Source organism: Acipenser ruthenus, chromosome 49 (genome assembly GCF_902713425.1).
Source record: "Acipenser ruthenus chromosome 49, fAciRut3.2 maternal haplotype, whole genome shotgun sequence".
NCBI lineage: Eukaryota > Metazoa > Chordata > Actinopteri > Acipenseriformes > Acipenseridae > Acipenser > Acipenser ruthenus.
The window spans coordinates 6,869,466-6,887,344 of record NC_081237.1 but is presented as its reverse complement, the minus strand read 5'-3'; the positions used below and the strand labels follow the sequence as shown (position 1 = coordinate 6,887,344).

Sequence of the window (17,879 nt, the reverse complement as noted above, 5' to 3'; positions counted from 1 at the left end):
GGAAAGGACAGGTAAATTATAGGTCCTTTTCTGATGCAAAACTAAACACATTTTTGAGCTGATTTCAGTGACCCGTGTGTAAATTCCATGTTTCTGACAGTAGCCCGATGACACTAGATCAGTAATTACTGTAATTGACTGAGCTATTTACTCAATTACATCTGTCTGGGGAACTGTAATGTAGGAAACAAACTAAATGACCAATTTCCTGGCTTTTGTAAGTCTCCACTTAGTCATTATTAAAAAAAACCAAAAAAAAAAACTCTGGTGCATAATTTAGCAATGTTAAGGCTTGTTTAACTGCTTAAGGGTGTATTTGTCAGTGGGTATATTTCTGTTTGACATCTGTTTTATGGGTTACAGTAAGCACTGCTATTTTAAGACAGACTGCAATAGATGGTGTGATTTTCATGTTCAAATTGCTCTTTGAAACAATGCCTCATAAATGCAAGACGGGGGCCAAGTGCTGTCCAGCTATAAGTGATCCAGCCCAGCACTATTGAAAGCTGACAGTATGAGGAGGCAGTGTGGTCCAGTGGTTAAAGAAAAGGGTTTGTATCCAGGAGGTCCGCGGTTCAAATCCCACCTCAGCCATTGACTCATTGTGTGACCCTGAGCAAGTCACTTAACCTCCTTGTGCTCCGTCTTTCGGGTGAGACGTATTTGTAAGTGACTCTGCAGCTGATGCACAGTTCACACAACCTAGTCTCTGTAAGTCGCCTTGGATAAAGGCGTCTGCTAAATAAACAAATAATAATAGTTGTGACATTTCCATTGCTAAATCTAGGCAGAGGCTGGGAAACTAGTCAGCTAGCATGCACTGCACGGCAAGCACCTTCACCACTACACAAAAGAGCCAGGCTAGGATACACGAGCAGTTTTACAGCTTTTAACACAGCCTGCAGGGTTAAGGATCTGCAGCTCAGGGTCCACCAGAGGCTGCCATCTAGTGTAAGTGGTGAGAATTACACACCTTTGTGATCAACAATTATCAATGTTTTACATGGCTGGCTTCACTAAATACTGTGGCAGTTTGTGACTTAAAATCAAACTGAACTAGAGGTATTGAAATGAGTGGGAGTGGATAGGTCCACTGTTCAAGCCAGACATTAACATCAAGCCAGAACTGACAGCTGCTGTGAAACAGACTTCTATTAAGGGCTACACTGGTATCTAAGGGACATGCTCGTGGAACTTTTGCAGGTCCTGGGATTCTTTTTACAAGCTGGCCTGGATCTGCTTCCCACACGCACACCGCGCTTTTCCAGGCTGGTCCCAGTACAGAGTTATAAAGAGCCTTCGTTACGTGTTCACACCATTTACACCGCAGACAATGTCTTCGAAATCTTTCAGTTGTTTTTCAGGCTTTTAGGTTTTTCTCTGCTTACATTGATTTGCATCAGGCCAAATAACATTATACTATTTTTTTTTTTTGGCAGAGCTTATTAGACGCAGCAAGGTGTGACCTTTTAACCCTTCTCTAAGTAGGTCTCACGTGTGCAGTTTTGAAAGAACAACGTGTTACAGCAAATATGTTTTTTCTCAAATTCCAAAGCAAAATTCCTGAAACTATTAGCACAATTCCAAAACAGTTAACACAAACAGCGAACCCGACTCCTCATTTGAAAAACTACAAACACATTTCTCTGGTTAGCACACAAAATGCTCAATTCTAAACCGTCTGTATGGTTCACTCAATGCAATTCCATCACTTTAATGCAAGTTTTGATATGTGAGTTTTCAAAACACTATGCCGTTGCTCACAATTACTTTAAATACACATTCCACACATGAAAATGCAAATTTCACAACGTATCAATCTATAATCAAATGTCACTCACGCATACAAGGTTGATGTTACAAATTGTGCTGAAACATGGAGCAGGCAGGAGAAGGTGGGCAAGTTGGTGGACGTGGACGTGGACATGGACGTGGACGTGGACGTGGACGTGGACGTGAACATGGACGTGGACAGAGGGGTGATCATGGTCACGATTGTGGTCAGGGTCGTGGCATTCCACACAAGAGACAGCCCAGCCCCAGGTGAGACCACAGCATATTGCTGTAAGAAATGAAATCCTAGCAACACTTGTGGACCATCTCATCAACCGTGGCAGAGCTGGCAGTGCAACCAAGTCTGGGGCGATCAACAGCATCTATAATTTGTACATTTCGAACTGACAATAGGTAAGTGTGAAAAGCAGTACTTTATGTAACCTATTACATGTATTTCTTTGCATGCTGACCCAGCTCCCTACTTTGTTTCATTCAGTGAACATGCATATGGATTGCACATTGGTATATCAATATTACATTTATCTATTTTGGGGGGGATTGAAAGATGAGGAGAGGATCTGCTGTGACGTAGTGGTTCGGTGGTGGTTTAAACGAAAGGCATATGCCAGGATTTCAGCCTCAGATCAGAGAGATAGGTGCAGACATATTTCATACATTCAATATTAGAGCTGACAGGCATGCATTTTAAATTAAAAGCATTGCACACATTGGGGAAACATAAGGTTCCATCTAGTTTCCTACAGTAGGCTGCATGCAGGTTGAAACTTGAGGCATGGGAAGTAACATCACTGCTGGTGTGGCATCAATTCGATTGTGGAAGTTGAAAGCAGTTTTTGATGGGAAAGCACTTGGACACCCCACTCCGGTATCGAGTTTATCCTCAGCGTGCATCAATCTTTTCTCTCCTTTATTGTTTATTTAATCAGCAGAGGGGATGTCTGTGATGTAAGATTTCCATTATGTTGCTAATCAGGCAACTGATTCAGTTTCAGAGGCCACGTAAGAGAATGGAGATGGCTTCCACCTGGCCCTGCTTATTCTGCCCACATCAGAGCGCCAGGTTTATCAGAGTTATACACACCGCCGGTATAAGTTATATAAGTTAAAACAATATGTATCCACCCCCTGGGAGCTAGTGTGTATTATACATGGGATGTGGGTGCTCGTTATACACAGAGTGCACATTATATTCCAGTAATTACTGGACTGGGCTGGATTGGAATAGAAGTGAGATAAATCCACAGCAACATGCTGTCAGTAGAACATTACACATTACTGTGCAACTTGTAGGAAACATTTCAAGATGTAAAGGGCAGCGTCTTAGCTAGAAACGTATTCCTAAAGCTTGGACACACGCTGATTCGAGAAATAGAAATGTGGGTTATGTCTGAGAAGAATTGCAAGAGTGAGTGTTTACAGTCAGGCAAACTCTGCTCAGCATCAGCAAGGCCTGTGGTGGACATGTCTTCTAAATACAGCGCTGGGTCACTTGAAATAAGTAATCGATGTGAACTTGCACTCAGAAATGAAATGGTAAACTTCTCCGCTTCCTGATGGGAAGAGGGATGCATGTGGTTGTGATATTTCAAGTGTCTTGGTTTTCGGCCAGGAATTCATGTTTGGTGAGGCTCTTCAGAGCGATTATCTAAATGAGATGGAGGAGGACGGTGACCTTTCAGTATGCAGGAACTCCATTGGCTTCAACTGAGATTTTCTTTTCCTCCTACGTGAAATCCTGTTCATGGATTAAATAAAGAGCAGTCTTCACCTCAAACCACAAATGTCCTGAGCAAACAGCTTTTACACCTTGGGCCTCTGTTCCATCTGCATGTGACACTGCGCAGCAGCACAGAGCCAGGCTGCTGTGGGTTCTGTTTTATATCAGACCAAAGCTCTGCTAGGAGTTATGTAATCAAACATGTAGTTACATTGTTGCAAGACAAACACTCATGCAAGTGTTACAATGTAGTTAAGACACCTCGAATGTAAAGCCAGTTCATCAATTTCACAGATCTTCTGTCAAATCATTACGTTTTCAATAAAGGGAATGCTGAGTTTTACAGCCAGGTCCTATACAAAAAAATAATAATAATACATCCCTTGTTAAATAAATATTTCAATATACCAAACTTTTTATTATTATTATTATTATTATTATTATTATTATTATTATTATTATTATTGTGCTCCTGTGTGTCGTTTGCCATTTTATTTTCTTACGGCACTCTCCAACATTAATAAATCCATTCACATCTTTAGCGTTCCAGAAGCACGTCCTGGCATTCATGTATAAGAAAGTGCAGGTCGAAATGCTGGCACGCGTTAAGGGGGGAGTGACTCTCATGAGTGTATGAGGCAATGCTTGTACTGCAGGGCCATCGATTCTATTGGCCCAGTTGAAGGAAAGGTCATAGCTTTCATTGTAGATGATAGAAAGGTGGCTCATGAAATCCCACACTATCCTAAACACCATGTGTTTATACCACATGTCCTTTCCTGCTTGGTGTTTCTTATTCAGGTTTTTACAAATAGGTAAGCTGTTTTAATACGGTTGTAAAAATCACAACAGGTATGCGGTCAGAGCCACGATGCACGAAGCATGTAATGAGTGAGGGACATTTGCGTACGTGGTGGGATTCATGCAAAACACAATCCTAGAAAACACACATGACTGTGCATAAAATAAGACAAAAGCAATCCATTCAAGAGCTGCTTTAGAACCTGTCTGGGAGAGACTGCTGGCTGCTGTCTTTGTGTGGATCACGGCTTCCCAGCCTTCCCAAAGCTGTACCCCCTCCCCTCCCCTCGTTACCCATTCTGGACTGGGCCCGGGAGGATGTCTGTTTTCAATCGAGGAATTGCCCTGTTTCTCATGACTCCCAGGGACCGGACCCCCCCGTGCCTGCCTCTCAGTCAGTCTCTAACGGATTACTAACATGACCTGCTCTGGCTCCAGGGAGTTTCAGTGGGCTCCAGAACCTCTCACTGAAAGTGCATAAGGATGAACCGCATGTAGTAATGTCACCACGCGTTACGTAAAACTCGAAACCATGTTGATTTCATTTACTGGCAAACGCTGCAGACTCAATGTGTGCAATATGAACACAGCACTTGTGGGACTGAGCTCCGTGTAGCGAGCCTGGACCATGAAGGAACCTGTTTGGCAATGATAATACTTTAATCAGTAGCAATACAGACACAGCTGGAAATGGTTTTGTAACTGTAATAAGATTTAGACCATTTCTTTCCTTTAATTCCTTTCAAAGGATGACCCGTGCTGCACTATATGCTACAACTCATCTTAGCTCCTATAACAAAAGTTAACCACTGTCTCATGATGAGCAGCACCAACTTAGCCGTGAGTTAATAACTGCCTGGGTAGGATAGGAATTAGTTGAGAAATGAAACGTAAGTCTCTAAATTATTTATTTATTTGGCAGCCACCTTTATCCAAGGCGACTTACAGATGTTACAGGGCAGTACAGGGTTACAACGCAAGGTCAATATTTAAATACAGTGTAGATTACAGTAAGTGCAAATGACCCTACTAAAGTACAATATCAAATAAGATGCATCAAGTTAGGACTACAATAATGTATATCTACAATGACATGACGGTAGTGCAATAGTGCAAGGATAGTGTATCAGCTGAGGATCCAGTAACGTGGTGCGGAGGTCAGGCGAATCCAGCGCATACAGTAGTAGGAGGGGTAAATCAAGAGGTTTACAAGTGCAGCGAGAAGTTGATTTCATGTATATTTTTAATACACTGTGCATTTATTGAATCAGAGCTCGTCACAATAAACGCTTCGTTCTTTCATTCAATCAAAGCTGAAATAGTGAATATTTTTGTATATTTTTGCACCCTGGAAATATAACAAAACGTTATTATCTTTGTGTTCAATGGGAATATTTTGCCGTCAGTGTTTTGTTCTGTTTTGGGAGCTGTCAGGCTGTGATGGACGCGTCTGGAGTGTGCAGAAATCCCTGTCATGTTTCAGAAAGTCATGCATCCCTAGGCAATTAAGAGGTAGTCTGGATTTCAATTATACAGCACAGATCCTGATAAAGACAGATTTTGTGACATAGCATTTCACTGTGTACATCTACCCCTTGAAAAGGTTTACCATGGTACATCTGCATTGCATTTTTGCAGCATGTTTTTTCCCATGTTTACACCATGCATTTATCATGTTGCGCCATGTCTTTCAAAACGCTTTACCGTTCCTCTCTGGGCTTTGCAATGCTTACCTATGCTTTACCGTGCTTTACCATGCTTTACCATGCTTTCACTATGACGTTTCACTCTTTTCTATGCTTTTACTATGGTATATTTTATAAGGGACCCTGTAGTTAGTAATCATATCTAATCCCAGTTGCCTTGTCCTCTAATTTCAACGTGTCTCTCCTGTCAGCATCATTAACCTTTGCCCTCTTGCCCTCCTTTCATGTCTGTATATCTTAAAAAGTGCCAGAAGGAAGCTCTTAATCATTGTTGACTCTTGCAGTTCCCAAGGATAGACTGACACAACGATAACCATCTGCAATGCTGCGCTGTAAAGAATTTTAAAAACACACACATGTCTTTCACAAAGACCAAAGCAAAAAAAAAAAAGGATTTTAAATGTTTTACATTTAATGAGGGTCTATCATGATCTAGGCAAGGGCTCATGAGTCATCTATAGCTTATTGAACACCAAACTATATCTCTTGATTTACAGGTAAACTATATGGATTCAAATCGGTTTGACTACAAGGACAAGTAGTTGTCTTTGTTAGAAGGCACAGTAAACATTCTGCAAAAATAAGACGTTTGTTTAAAAAAGCAGCAGTGTGTTAGTTTAATCTGGTGCAAACAGTGTTTAATCTGCGTTTCAGTTTTAATAAACCAACGGTCTGAAAAGTTTACATTTGATTGAATTTGTTATTCTAGGGCATAGTGAACTGCTTTTGCATGGCATCCATTTGACTCGTCTGCATTTCATGAAACTTTACCTGGGCATTTGCTTCCACCTACAGTATGTGATAGTCTTGTAGCATCATGATGTGTGGGGGTCCTGGCTGTTGAATATTGTGGTTGTGGTTTTATAGATGGTGTGATTTTCATGTTCAAATTGCTCTTTGAAACAATGCCTCATAAATGCATGGGGGCCAAGTGCTGTCCAGCTATAAGTGATCCAGCCCAGCACTATTGAAAGCTGACAGTATGAGGAGGCAGTGTGGTCCAGTGGTTAATGAGCAAGTCACTTAACCTGAGCAAGTCACTTAACCTCCTTTCGGTTGAGACGTTGTTGTAAGTAACTCTGCAGCTGATGCATAGTTCAGACACCCTAGTCTCTGTAAGTCCACTTGGATAAAGGCGTCTGCTAAATAAACAAATAATAATATGTCTAATAACTCTTTTCTCCAACATATCAGATAGGAAACTGTGAATTTGGGCTCCCTTGTCTCTCATTGTCTGTTAGCCCGTGCTGTATAGGATAACATCCCCATTTTGGCACCTCATCCTAATTGATCTCATTACAGCTGGCAGTTTCACTGGAGTCCATGACTGCCGTTCTCTGATGCTGCTCCAGATTCCACACACTAACACCGAGCCCCACTGATGAGCCACTGAGGGGTTGCAACTGGACCCCGAATTAAAGTCATCACAAGATCCTCACGTTTCAAAGGTATCCCCCTTACGGTATTAAACAACACATAAATATTTAGACTTTCTCTGGGTTTTATTAAAACAGATCTAAGAGCTGCTGGACAGAAACAGCCTTTGGGCAACATGAAATGAATCTGAAGATGTAAACACAGATCACTGATTTCTATTTCTCGTTCTTTATCCCTTCACAGTTCTAGACCCTCCGTGAGGTTGACCAAAGTTATTTTTGCGTTTATTTAACTTGTATTGTATTTCCAATTGCAACGGAGAACTGAAGGTCACATTTTCCTACCTTAATTTCAATTTCAAATTATTTTATTTATACAGCGCCTTCATACCACAGTATTGCACAGTGCTTTACATGTCTGTTAAAACAGTATGCATTATCAAAAAGAAATAATAATAATAATAATAATAATAATTAAAAAAAACTATTGAAGAAAACAACAGGAAATCTATAAGAATGATTAAAATTATTAAAACAAGCAAACAAAATAGATGAAAACGATTATATTTGTAAGTCGGATTAAAAAGGCTAAACTATAAAAGTAAATCTTTAATCTTGACTTAAAAACATTGACTGAAGTAGCATCTCTAATAGAAAATGACTTTAATGAACTACAAATCAGCAACGTGGGTAAAGAAGTGGTGTAAAAAGCCGAACGGCCTCTAAATGGTCACTCTTTAACCTGTTGGAGAGCTGCCTCTCAGGCAGGGTCAGAGGGATGACCGGAGTGCAGATGGGGTTAACATGCATGCGGTTCAGGTTAACGTGCACGGCTATTGTAAACGCTGCATCATCCCTGATTAAGTCTGGCATCCTTCACGTCATGCATTGCTTCCCTCGTAAACCTCCGCTCAGACAGGTGGCGTTTGCCCAAGCGCGAGTGTAAATAGAGCCCGAGGGCCAGTACGCAATAGTGTGCTCTCAAATAACCTAATTTCCTGTGTTTAATTTTCAAACTGCTGCAGTATTTGCCTCTGCCAGCCATTCTGCCATAGTTCCCATCCTGGAAGAGTAGGAGTCAGACCAGCTTGTGAGAGAGGTGCGCAGTTTTGTTTAAAACTCCCTAAGGTAGTTTTAGCTGTCATAACACTGTGATTAAACTTTAATTATGGCAGTGCTATCCTTATAGCGTCTTCTAAAGAGTATAGAATAAACAGCAATTATGATAACTATGTGCAGGTATGCTAACACTGCACAAAACACCCCAAAAGCATCTGCGTCGCAGGTGTTATTTTGGTACCAAAAGCCTCTATAACGATAGTGGCACCATAATTAAAATGTTATCCTACAGGTTTAAAATAATAATAATAATAATAATTTGATAGATTTCTGACATAGCAAACATTATAATATTTTAGAAAAAAAAATCTATAGATTTTTTGACATAGCAAAAGTTATAGATCAGACATGAAAACACATTTTGATAAATTAGTTTTATGGTTATATGTGGCTCTGAGAAAAGCAGATGAAATTAGCCTCCAAAACACACACACACAAAACGCTTCAGTTCACCGCAGTGTTGTAACAGATAAGCACCAATAAACGCTCCAGGACTGATTACCAGGATTAGAAGCCAGTAAGGTCCAATCAATCATTGGTGCAAATCCACCACTGTTACTGTGAGTTCTTTCACACCCGCAATTCATTATTTCTGTTTATTTTATACAACCTGTTTTTATTACCCGTCTAATATATCAGACCATTAGTGGGGCTGGCTTTCATGCAATTACCACCTAACTATCTACCTGTCACGCTCAAGGTAATGTTTATTTGATCTCATCAGTTCCATAAAATAAACTCACACGTTTCTTCGGACACAGTCAAATTGGACCAAATGGGTGAATGTGTTTCTACTTTGGATCCTTAAACCCATAAATCAGACTCACCTGGGAAAGGCTAACAGTTGTTTCCTGTGCGGTGGAGGTCCTGTCTGTCATCAGTCCAGCGCACAGGCAGGTAACAGGAAAGCAGGGCAGTCATGTGATCCCGAAGAGGCATCTCATTAATGGTTTGGTATGGACTGAGAATACAGTATGGCTTACATTGACTAGAGTTTATAACATACTTGTTCGCTAGCCTGTCCATTAGTGTAGTTTCATTGAGTAATAAAACTTTCTATCTGTGTCTTTTCTGTCTACTGCTGTACAGTATCTCCACTGAAATTAAGTTATGTCATCAAAGGTCATGTTAGACATGGAAACTAATTCAGAATATCATATTTTACAATAGAAAATTTGTGACTTGCTGTGGGAGTCGCCAGTGTTGCAATGCTTCGCATATGGAACCCCAGGCTGATTGCATTGAGAAGCTGTGTCTGGCTCTCTGTTCTGAATCGGAATGGTTCTTTATAGAACCTTGACCAATCAGGGTTCCAGACAAAGCCCTTTAGAACCCCAAAGGATCTAAAAGAACACCAAGGCAGGAAGCCTTTTCTTTGAGAGTGTGTGGGATAAAACTCTTGGGCCATTCCTCGAACCTGAAATGAAAGCCATATCCCATTAAAACGCTGTTCAAGGGTGATAGCCTTTGACCAGGCGCAAATACATGATGAATAATAGTTAGTGCTGGAAAACTGGCCGTTGACAGACACATGTTGTTCTAATTAGCAGTTATTGCCAAAGGTGGGGAAGGCGAAAGCCTTGTTAATTCGGAGTCTATACACAATGTATCCGTGGACAATGTGGAACAGAGAGTGCAGTATGTGTGTATCGGCGCCACTTTTGTATATAGCAGCTTGTATCTCAACCTCATTCTTTCCAATGTGCATTGCAGAAACTGCTATTGCAATGCAACTTGCATTTGAAGCTTTGTAAAATATTGGTCTGTCTCTTCACATTTACGAGAAAAGTCACGACGGCTAAGTTTTTGTTCACATGTTGCAACATAATCCTGTGGATTTCTTTTAATCAGCAGTTGTTTAAGAGTTAGCAAAATAAACAGATTCCAAAGCAAAATAAATAAATACATTCAATACAAGCTGAAGATGCTGATCTACAAACGACGGGTTCAATTCGCTTCTACTTACAGTACTTTAACACGTCGGCGTCACAGAAAAGCCTGTTAAGTTGAGGCGGTTAGACCACAGTTTTTTTTTTTTTTTTTTTTTTTTTTGCAGATGGATTTGTTCATTTTGATTGTAACCAAATGTGTTTACAAACGCACCCTTGAGAGATGTAGAAATAGAGTGAACACACAGACAAACGCACTGAAGCCCGGCGTTCCGGAGCGTACGGATTTAAATCATCTGTTCCCTCCTCTCTTTCCATGAGGATCAGGAAGGTACCAATGAGGTGAGTCAACTGGACTGCTGGATCTCTGAAGGTGGTCCAGGGCTGCGACCCATTAGCTGGGTCTGCCAGGGCGTTTTTAACTGCATGTTATGTGCACGTTCGCTAATTGTAATGTAAGACCTTCAGTTCTATATATATATATATATATATATATATATATATATATATATATATATATATATATATATATATATATATATATATATATATATATATATATAAACACCTTCTCGTTTACACACTGAAGTAATAGCCCCATCTGCTGGTAGGAAAGTGTTATTGACTCAAGCGCTACATTTAATAATTTAAAACTGACTTGTAAAATAAAAGATCTAAATTATGTTCGGAGATTTTTTTTTTTTTTTTAAATAGTATCTCAATCTTAAAATTCTAGGTAATGCAAAACTTTTGGCCGTACCTCTTGTTCAAAACAGGAATGACTATGGAAATTCTTTCCAATAGGGTAAGACGAGTAAAGGTTTTTTTTTTTTTTGTGATACGTTTAATAAGATCAGCTGGATATGCATGTAAATACACTAACTGTTTAGACCAGAAAGGCCTCTTCTTCAAGTGAGAAATACAACAACGAACGACACCAGTCTGCTTTATTGCAGTGCAGGAAACGCAACGGCGTCAGTGTTGCTAGGGCAACTAAACGGTAACATCCTACAGGTAGGAAGCAACCACAAAGTGACAGATGCAACAGAGTCAAGCGGACCATTCCCTGGACTACATCTCAGGTAAATGCAATTGCAATACGTTATACTGAACTTCTGGTCAAACGAAGCCTTAGAGAGAAATTAGCCTACAGTAAATAAAATAATAATTTTTAACACATTTTGTACTCTGTGTGTATATATATATATATATATATATATATATATATATATATATATATATATATATATATATATATATATATATACACACACACGCACACACGCACGCACGCACACGCAGTACAACATGTGTTTAAAAAATAGAGAATAACCGGTATAGGCCTACTGTGAATAATAGTCACTTGTGTTCTAAAAAGAAAGGGTTTTTTTTTTCAATAAATAAACGCGGGGAGGCGACAGACGGAGGGCAAAGTTAAAACAAACAAGGCAAGCGTGTGGTGAGTCATTCACAATGTTAAACTGTCGACTGAGTTGCTATGGAGTAATACCTTCCATGTACACACTGGCTGTTACATCATTGCTTACTTAGTGCGTTCAGTCCCATATTAAACAAGCACACTTGCCTCGTCTTGTGTTGAAGTACGCACTGTTTAACTCAGTAATTCCCAAGTTGTTTTGCATTGCAGGCAACAAATTCGGCTGGTTTCACTGACCCTGATTAGGACTAATCTTGAACTACCTTACCTAAATTCAAACACGGTCTTCCAAAATGAGTTCTAATACACATGTTGGACTTTGAGGCTGGATTGTAAACACAATATGCTTCACAGGCTGGCAAAGTACTGTTTCATAGGGTGCGTTCACAAGATGGACACTGATATTTTGCATTAAGAGTTACACAGCAGCTAAGTGCTCCAGGTCTGCTATGCAGCAGAGTCAACCCTGAGTCACACCTACCTGTCCTGCTGCTTTGAATGGTAACACTGCCTGGTACAGAGTATATGCTACATTGCTTCTGCTTCCTTTGCAGCCTGTTGCATTGCAGATTGTAGTCATGGCAGGGACAGTGAGGCATGATACCGAGATGGCAATGAAAGTCAAGCAGGAGCTGTCGCAGTGCACAGATCCCATTGAGAAGCTGAGGCTCCAGTGTCTCGCCAGGGGCTCCTCCGGCATCAAGGGATTGGGAAGGCAAGCAACTCTGAATCCATTACTCTGTGCTTAATTTAAGAGAAAGAAAGAAATATTATATATATATATATATATATATATATATATAAAAAAAACTTCTTTACGTGTAATAAATAAATGATGACTTTGTATATGTACAGGAAAGTTGAAGCTACAGCCAGAAATAGAACTCCTGCCATAACAAACTATGAATGCATTTTTTATAATAGCAATGATCCACGACTACAGAACAGTGCAGTGGCTATCCTTCTGTAGAAATTCTATTCTAGAATTCCATAACAAAAATCGATAGAATCTCTACGGAGCACTTCCATAGGGAAATGAGACAGCTCTATGGAGAGTCTGTAGAGGCGCTCTGTGGAAACTCCACTAAACTTTTTTTTTCTTTTTGTCGAAACTTGGGATTGTGTTCCAGGATGTTCCGCATCATGGACGACGATGAAAGCAAAACGCTGGATTTCAAAGAGTTTCAGAAAGGGCTGAACGACTTTGGCGTGGCGGTTGAGAAGGAGGAAGCCTTGAAAATCTTCAGCCTCCTGGATCAGGATGGGGGGGGAACGATCGACTTCGACGAGTTTCTCACAGCTCTCAGGGTGGGTGAAACACTTTGACAAGCCTTTGGGAACCACCCTCCATTAAGTTCTTTGGGATATGAGTAAAACATTAAGTACCAAATACATTTTTCTTTGAAAAAATCACAACACAAGCTGTATTTATGTAATTTGATACATTACATTTAGACTTTTGTGGTTAGCACAATTAGAGTAAGTTATAACAATATTTAAAGAGAACATTTTAATAACAGGTAGATGCCAGTTAAAAATGCTCTAATAAATTACAAAGTTGCCTGTCCTCTAATGAGGATAATGGCACTTAATGGGTTAATAACGTCATTGTACTTCAGCCTATACCCCCTGAATTTGAATGGAGCTTTGCACAGGCATTTATTATCACTTTAATCTTTAAATCATGAACGGCCGGCTTTGTATCCCATTTTCAATCAGGTATGTCTTACTGAGCAGCATTTTGTGCTGAACAAAAGGAACGTGTTAATTGTCCTTGTGTGGCTCTGATATCACACTGCATGTTTTGCGATGCAGCCTCCCATGTCCAACGCCAGGAAGCAGGTCATCTCGGAGGCGTTTCGGAAGCTGGATAAGACCGGGGACGGCGTCGTGACGATTGAAGACCTGCAGAACGTTTACAACGTCAAACACCATCCGAAATACAGGAACGGAGAGTGGAGCGAGGACCAGGTCTTCAGAGCCTTCCTCGACAACTTTGATTCGCCTTACGACAAAGATGGGAAGGTAGCAAATTGTCTGTGGAAAGTCCTAACTGCAAATTTGCTTTGCCCCATGCACGTTCTTTGCAGCTGCTATCGCTTCCCATAGTGTCCCATGTTTTGTGCACAAGTTGCTCACCATTTGTTTTCAGTGCCAAATTGTATATAATTCTTTAGCTATGTGCAGGAATGTTTTCATTGAAATTACAGGTGCTTCTTTGTGTGACAGTACTGATTCCTAACAGAGAAAGCAAAGGAAACGCTGCAATGGTCACCTAATTTGCCTTGAAGCACAAAGCTTCACAATGTTTCTTATTCTCATGTACCAGACAGAAAGATCCGCAATTCCTAACAGAAGTCCACTGTGCCAAAACAATCGAATCAACTTTGATTCTTTTGCAGCATTTAATTGCAATTTTAATCATTTCTCGTAGTCTCCCCCCTAGTAAAAACAGCTTAATGTGAATCCATCCGATTGGTCCATATCACCTCAATAGTAGGTCTCCCTTATTTCTTTTTTTAAGTGACTCAGCTTGTCTCTGCCTGCAGGTTACATTGGAGGAGTTTATAAATTACTACAGCGGAGTGAGCGCCTCCATCGACAGTGACGCCTACTTTGTAGTGATGATGAGAAATGCATGGAAGCTGTAGGCAGCTGACAGGGTAATGCAAGCAAGTTTGCTTTCTTCTTTACAGAAATAACCTCCTCTTTCGGAGTGGCAGATGAACCCACGTGTTTTTTTTATTTTTCCTTATTTAGCCAAATTTTAGATTGCTGGTTTTTGCAACGTGCACAACTGTTCACAAGAAATTGGTCTGAGGACACCAAAACTCATTTCACACACCCGCTAGATCAAAATGACGTTTGATGATGACAGTCCTTGGCTGGATCTGAAATCTGAAATACTTGCATCTTCTTTCCACCACCTCCTTTCTCTTTCTTGCTTTGTTTTTACAGGGATTAATTTCAGAAAACGTCTAGCAGAACATGTTCCTATCTGTGTGCATTGAGATAGCAGAATCTAATATATATATATATATATATATATATATATATATATATATATATATATATATATATATATATATATACATACATACACACACACATAAAAAACAAGCATAATTGCATACAGGAAAGTTGAGTCTAAAGACAGAAATAAATCTTTTGAGATGGTTTAAATGTACACATTTTATTTTCTGTTGTTTCTTTTCTAGGTGTCAAAGGATGAGTTTTTTAATTACTATTCAGGAGTTAGTGCCTTGGTGGACAGTGACGCCTATTTTTTTTCTGATCATGAAAAACAGCTGGAGACTAGGGTGAAAAACAACCACCCCCAACTCATCTGCAGTATTTATTGTATTATTTTAAGCAATGTTACTCATAACCATTTGTTCTCCTTTTGTCCAATTGCGCCACCTGCTGGGAATACTGAAGAGTATGTTATGGAGTGACTGCACTCATGATCAGTATTTGTTTGTTTAGACTAGATATAACTGACGTGTCAACACAGGCGATTAATGAAATGTAAAAATAAAATGTTAAAGCATGCGAGAGAAGACCTTGTTTTTTTTGTGTCTTCAGAAGCACAGACCCTCTGAACATTTCCAATATATTTTTCTTCTTGTTGGATAAGAAACCTGCAACTTAAGAGGCACGAAGCAACAACTTTGTGGTGAATAGTAAGAGGCTTTGCAGCTAATAATAATAATAAAGAAATTTAAATGACACACAAACACACATCTGAAGAAACAGTGGTGCTGAAGAAGATTGCGCTCCGTCATTCTGTAAAACGAGTGGCCAGGTTCATTTTCATACAAATGCAAACCACCAGTAATGCTTTCTGTTAAAGTTTTAATGTAATTCTCAGATACATTTGATATGACAAATCTTACATCAACCTTCTTGAAACACAAGTGATATTTTTCACTTCCTTTTTTCTTTTCAAATTATTTTTATTATATATTTCTTTTTGTTTTTGTACTAAAGCTGAAAGCAGAAATTAACAGGTCTTTAGCTCTTCCAGGCTCCACCTTGATCCAGCTAGACAGGGCTCAAAATGCATTGCAATGACATACTCCTTATCCCTACTCCCCCCCCCCCCCAAAACAGATCTAGTCTGAATTACACTTGTACAAATGCCTTGAAATATGTGAACTGAAATTACTTTAAAATGTTGCCTTTCCTAAAAAGAAGACAGAAATTTTTATCATAATCCCAAATCGATCTTTCGGGAAAATTAGACATTAGAAGAAAACAAAAAAAAAAGAAACAAAAAGAGCATGAAACAGAAAAAAAAAGTATTCAGTCACAGGTAACCAGATTTTATTATTGTGTTATATTCACCCCGACGAACCCAGAAATGTGTTATAAAGCTGGTAGTACTGCAATTGCACAGAATTCACGTTACAACCTGCTAGGTAACTGCAATGAGCTTCTAACCATTTGATCCTGGTGTTGAACCCCATGTCAGCCACAAGTCGCTTGCTGTGTGACCACCTGCATCACTTTTCCCCTCGTTACACTTTGGTCCCACCCTGCTAGAACACTGGATGGTAAGCAGGTCAGCAGCCCACCTCCCCTCCCATCCAAACACACAGATGCTACTCCTCACTCGGGCTAGGTTTAGGAAAGCCCAGTAAAACAGAGCATATACATATATATGATACTGCGATCCTAAATTAGCTATTTGGTCATCGTAACACTATCCCAGTTTGGTATTTGAATTATATATATATTTTTTTACTTCACATCCAAATCCATGACAGAAGCGCCGAACGAACATGCCCAGGACAAGGCGAGAAAGGTCATACCTTCATCTGTGAACCCTGCGACTGCTCAAGTGCTCTTATGCATTTTGCTACTTAGCAGTATGGGAAAACGAACCACTAAAACTCCAGCGCAAAAATGCAGTGAAAAATACAAAAATGTAAAATTATAAAAAAAAAATAATAATAAAAAAGAACGGGAGATACATTTTTGACAAGGCGCTGCGCTGTTCAAGAATATACATATTAATTGGGCTTTTTATAGTTTCAAACAATATATCACACTTGACGTTTGTTTGTTTTTTTAACACATATTTCCAATTCCAAGGCTTCCTGCAGTACAAGAGGAGGAGGAGGAAGAGCACACTACTATAGAACAGTATATAGTTTACTAATCCAACTGGGGGGGGGGCGGAACGGGACACACACAAAGTTAAAAGGGCTGCTAAACTTGACTGGATAACAGGTGAAATCTTTTTTTTTTTAACTAAGCAAACCGATTTTGGAGTAAGACAACAGATTATCAATTCAGCTGGTCTTCCTGCTCCGTTTGTTTTTAAAAAGACACACAAAAAAAAAAAGTCTCCCACCCCAGAGTTGACATTTGGAACATAAGCTCAATTTCACCGGAAGGACAGGAGAAGGCATAAGCATGTGACGATGCCGATGGTACAGGGCAATCATTTTGATGCAGCTCTTTTGACTGCTCTTAAATGTGGTTAACACCGGGTTCCTTTTCAAATTTGCATCAGAGAGCTCAACAATCCTGCTGTTTGCATAGAAAGCATAATCAACTTCTGAGGTTCTGCAACAGACCTTCATGAACTGCCAGCTACGGGTTTACAATGTTTTTAATAATATTAGCAAAATGTTGCAAGGCTTTTTGATACAGGAGTCACAGATTGCACCAAACTTTTGAGTTTGGAGATTTGTGGAATTTGATACACTAGCCTGTTGATCCTTCAAGTCAAGTCTATCTGCCCTTCTGAGAAAGCAAATACAATTACAATAGAAGTGTACAAAAAAAACTTTTTTTTTCTCTTTCAAAAACTCTTATCATTCCAGAGTTTATTATCCAAAGAAATGAACAAAAAAAAAAAAAAAATGAATAAAAAAAAATATTTCAGCACAATACAAACCCCCAAAACAAATGGAAACAGAATTGTACGTTGTAGAATGCTTTAGTTTCAAGAATTTGTTTCTTAAAAAACACACACACACACACACACAATCAAAAACTCAGCTATTGGATACCAGTCTCTTGAGC

General features: G+C 39.6%; 1 protein-coding gene across 2 annotated transcripts; it reads left to right on the top strand.

Annotated features, from left to right (window-relative positions):
• Positions 1–11,367: 11,367 nt before the first annotated feature.
• On the top strand, positions 11,368–15,419 carry LOC117962991 (calcyphosin-like protein). 2 transcript variants are annotated; one of them, XM_059014898.1, is made up of 6 exons: positions 11,368–11,487; positions 12,398–12,558; positions 12,974–13,151; positions 13,659–13,868; positions 14,393–14,506; positions 15,062–15,419. In XM_059014898.1, the coding sequence occupies exons 2-5, from the start codon at positions 12,422–12,424 to the stop codon at positions 14,492–14,494; spliced, it is 627 nt and encodes a 208-aa protein (XP_058870881.1). In that variant the 5' UTR covers positions 11,368–11,487; positions 12,398–12,421; the 3' UTR covers positions 14,495–14,506; positions 15,062–15,419. The 2 variants fall into 2 exon arrangements, with proteins under 2 accessions (XP_058870881.1, XP_058870882.1); XM_059014899.1 differs by lacking the exon at positions 15,062–15,419 and adding an exon at positions 14,615–14,871.
• Positions 15,420–17,879: the final 2,460 nt, after the last annotated feature.

Excerpts from the sequence above, each read along its gene's own strand:
- LOC117962991 (XM_059014898.1), top strand. The coding sequence starts at position 12,422 with ATGGCAGGGACAGTGAGGCATGATACCGAGATGGCAATGAAAGTCAAG. Across the intron at positions 12,559-12,973 it reads GGCATCAAGGGATTGGGAAG|GATGTTCCGCATCATGGACG; the intron begins GCAAGCAACTCT and ends ATTGTGTTCCAG. Across the intron at positions 13,152-13,658 it reads AGTTTCTCACAGCTCTCAGG|CCTCCCATGTCCAACGCCAG; the intron begins GTGGGTGAAACA and ends TTTGCGATGCAG.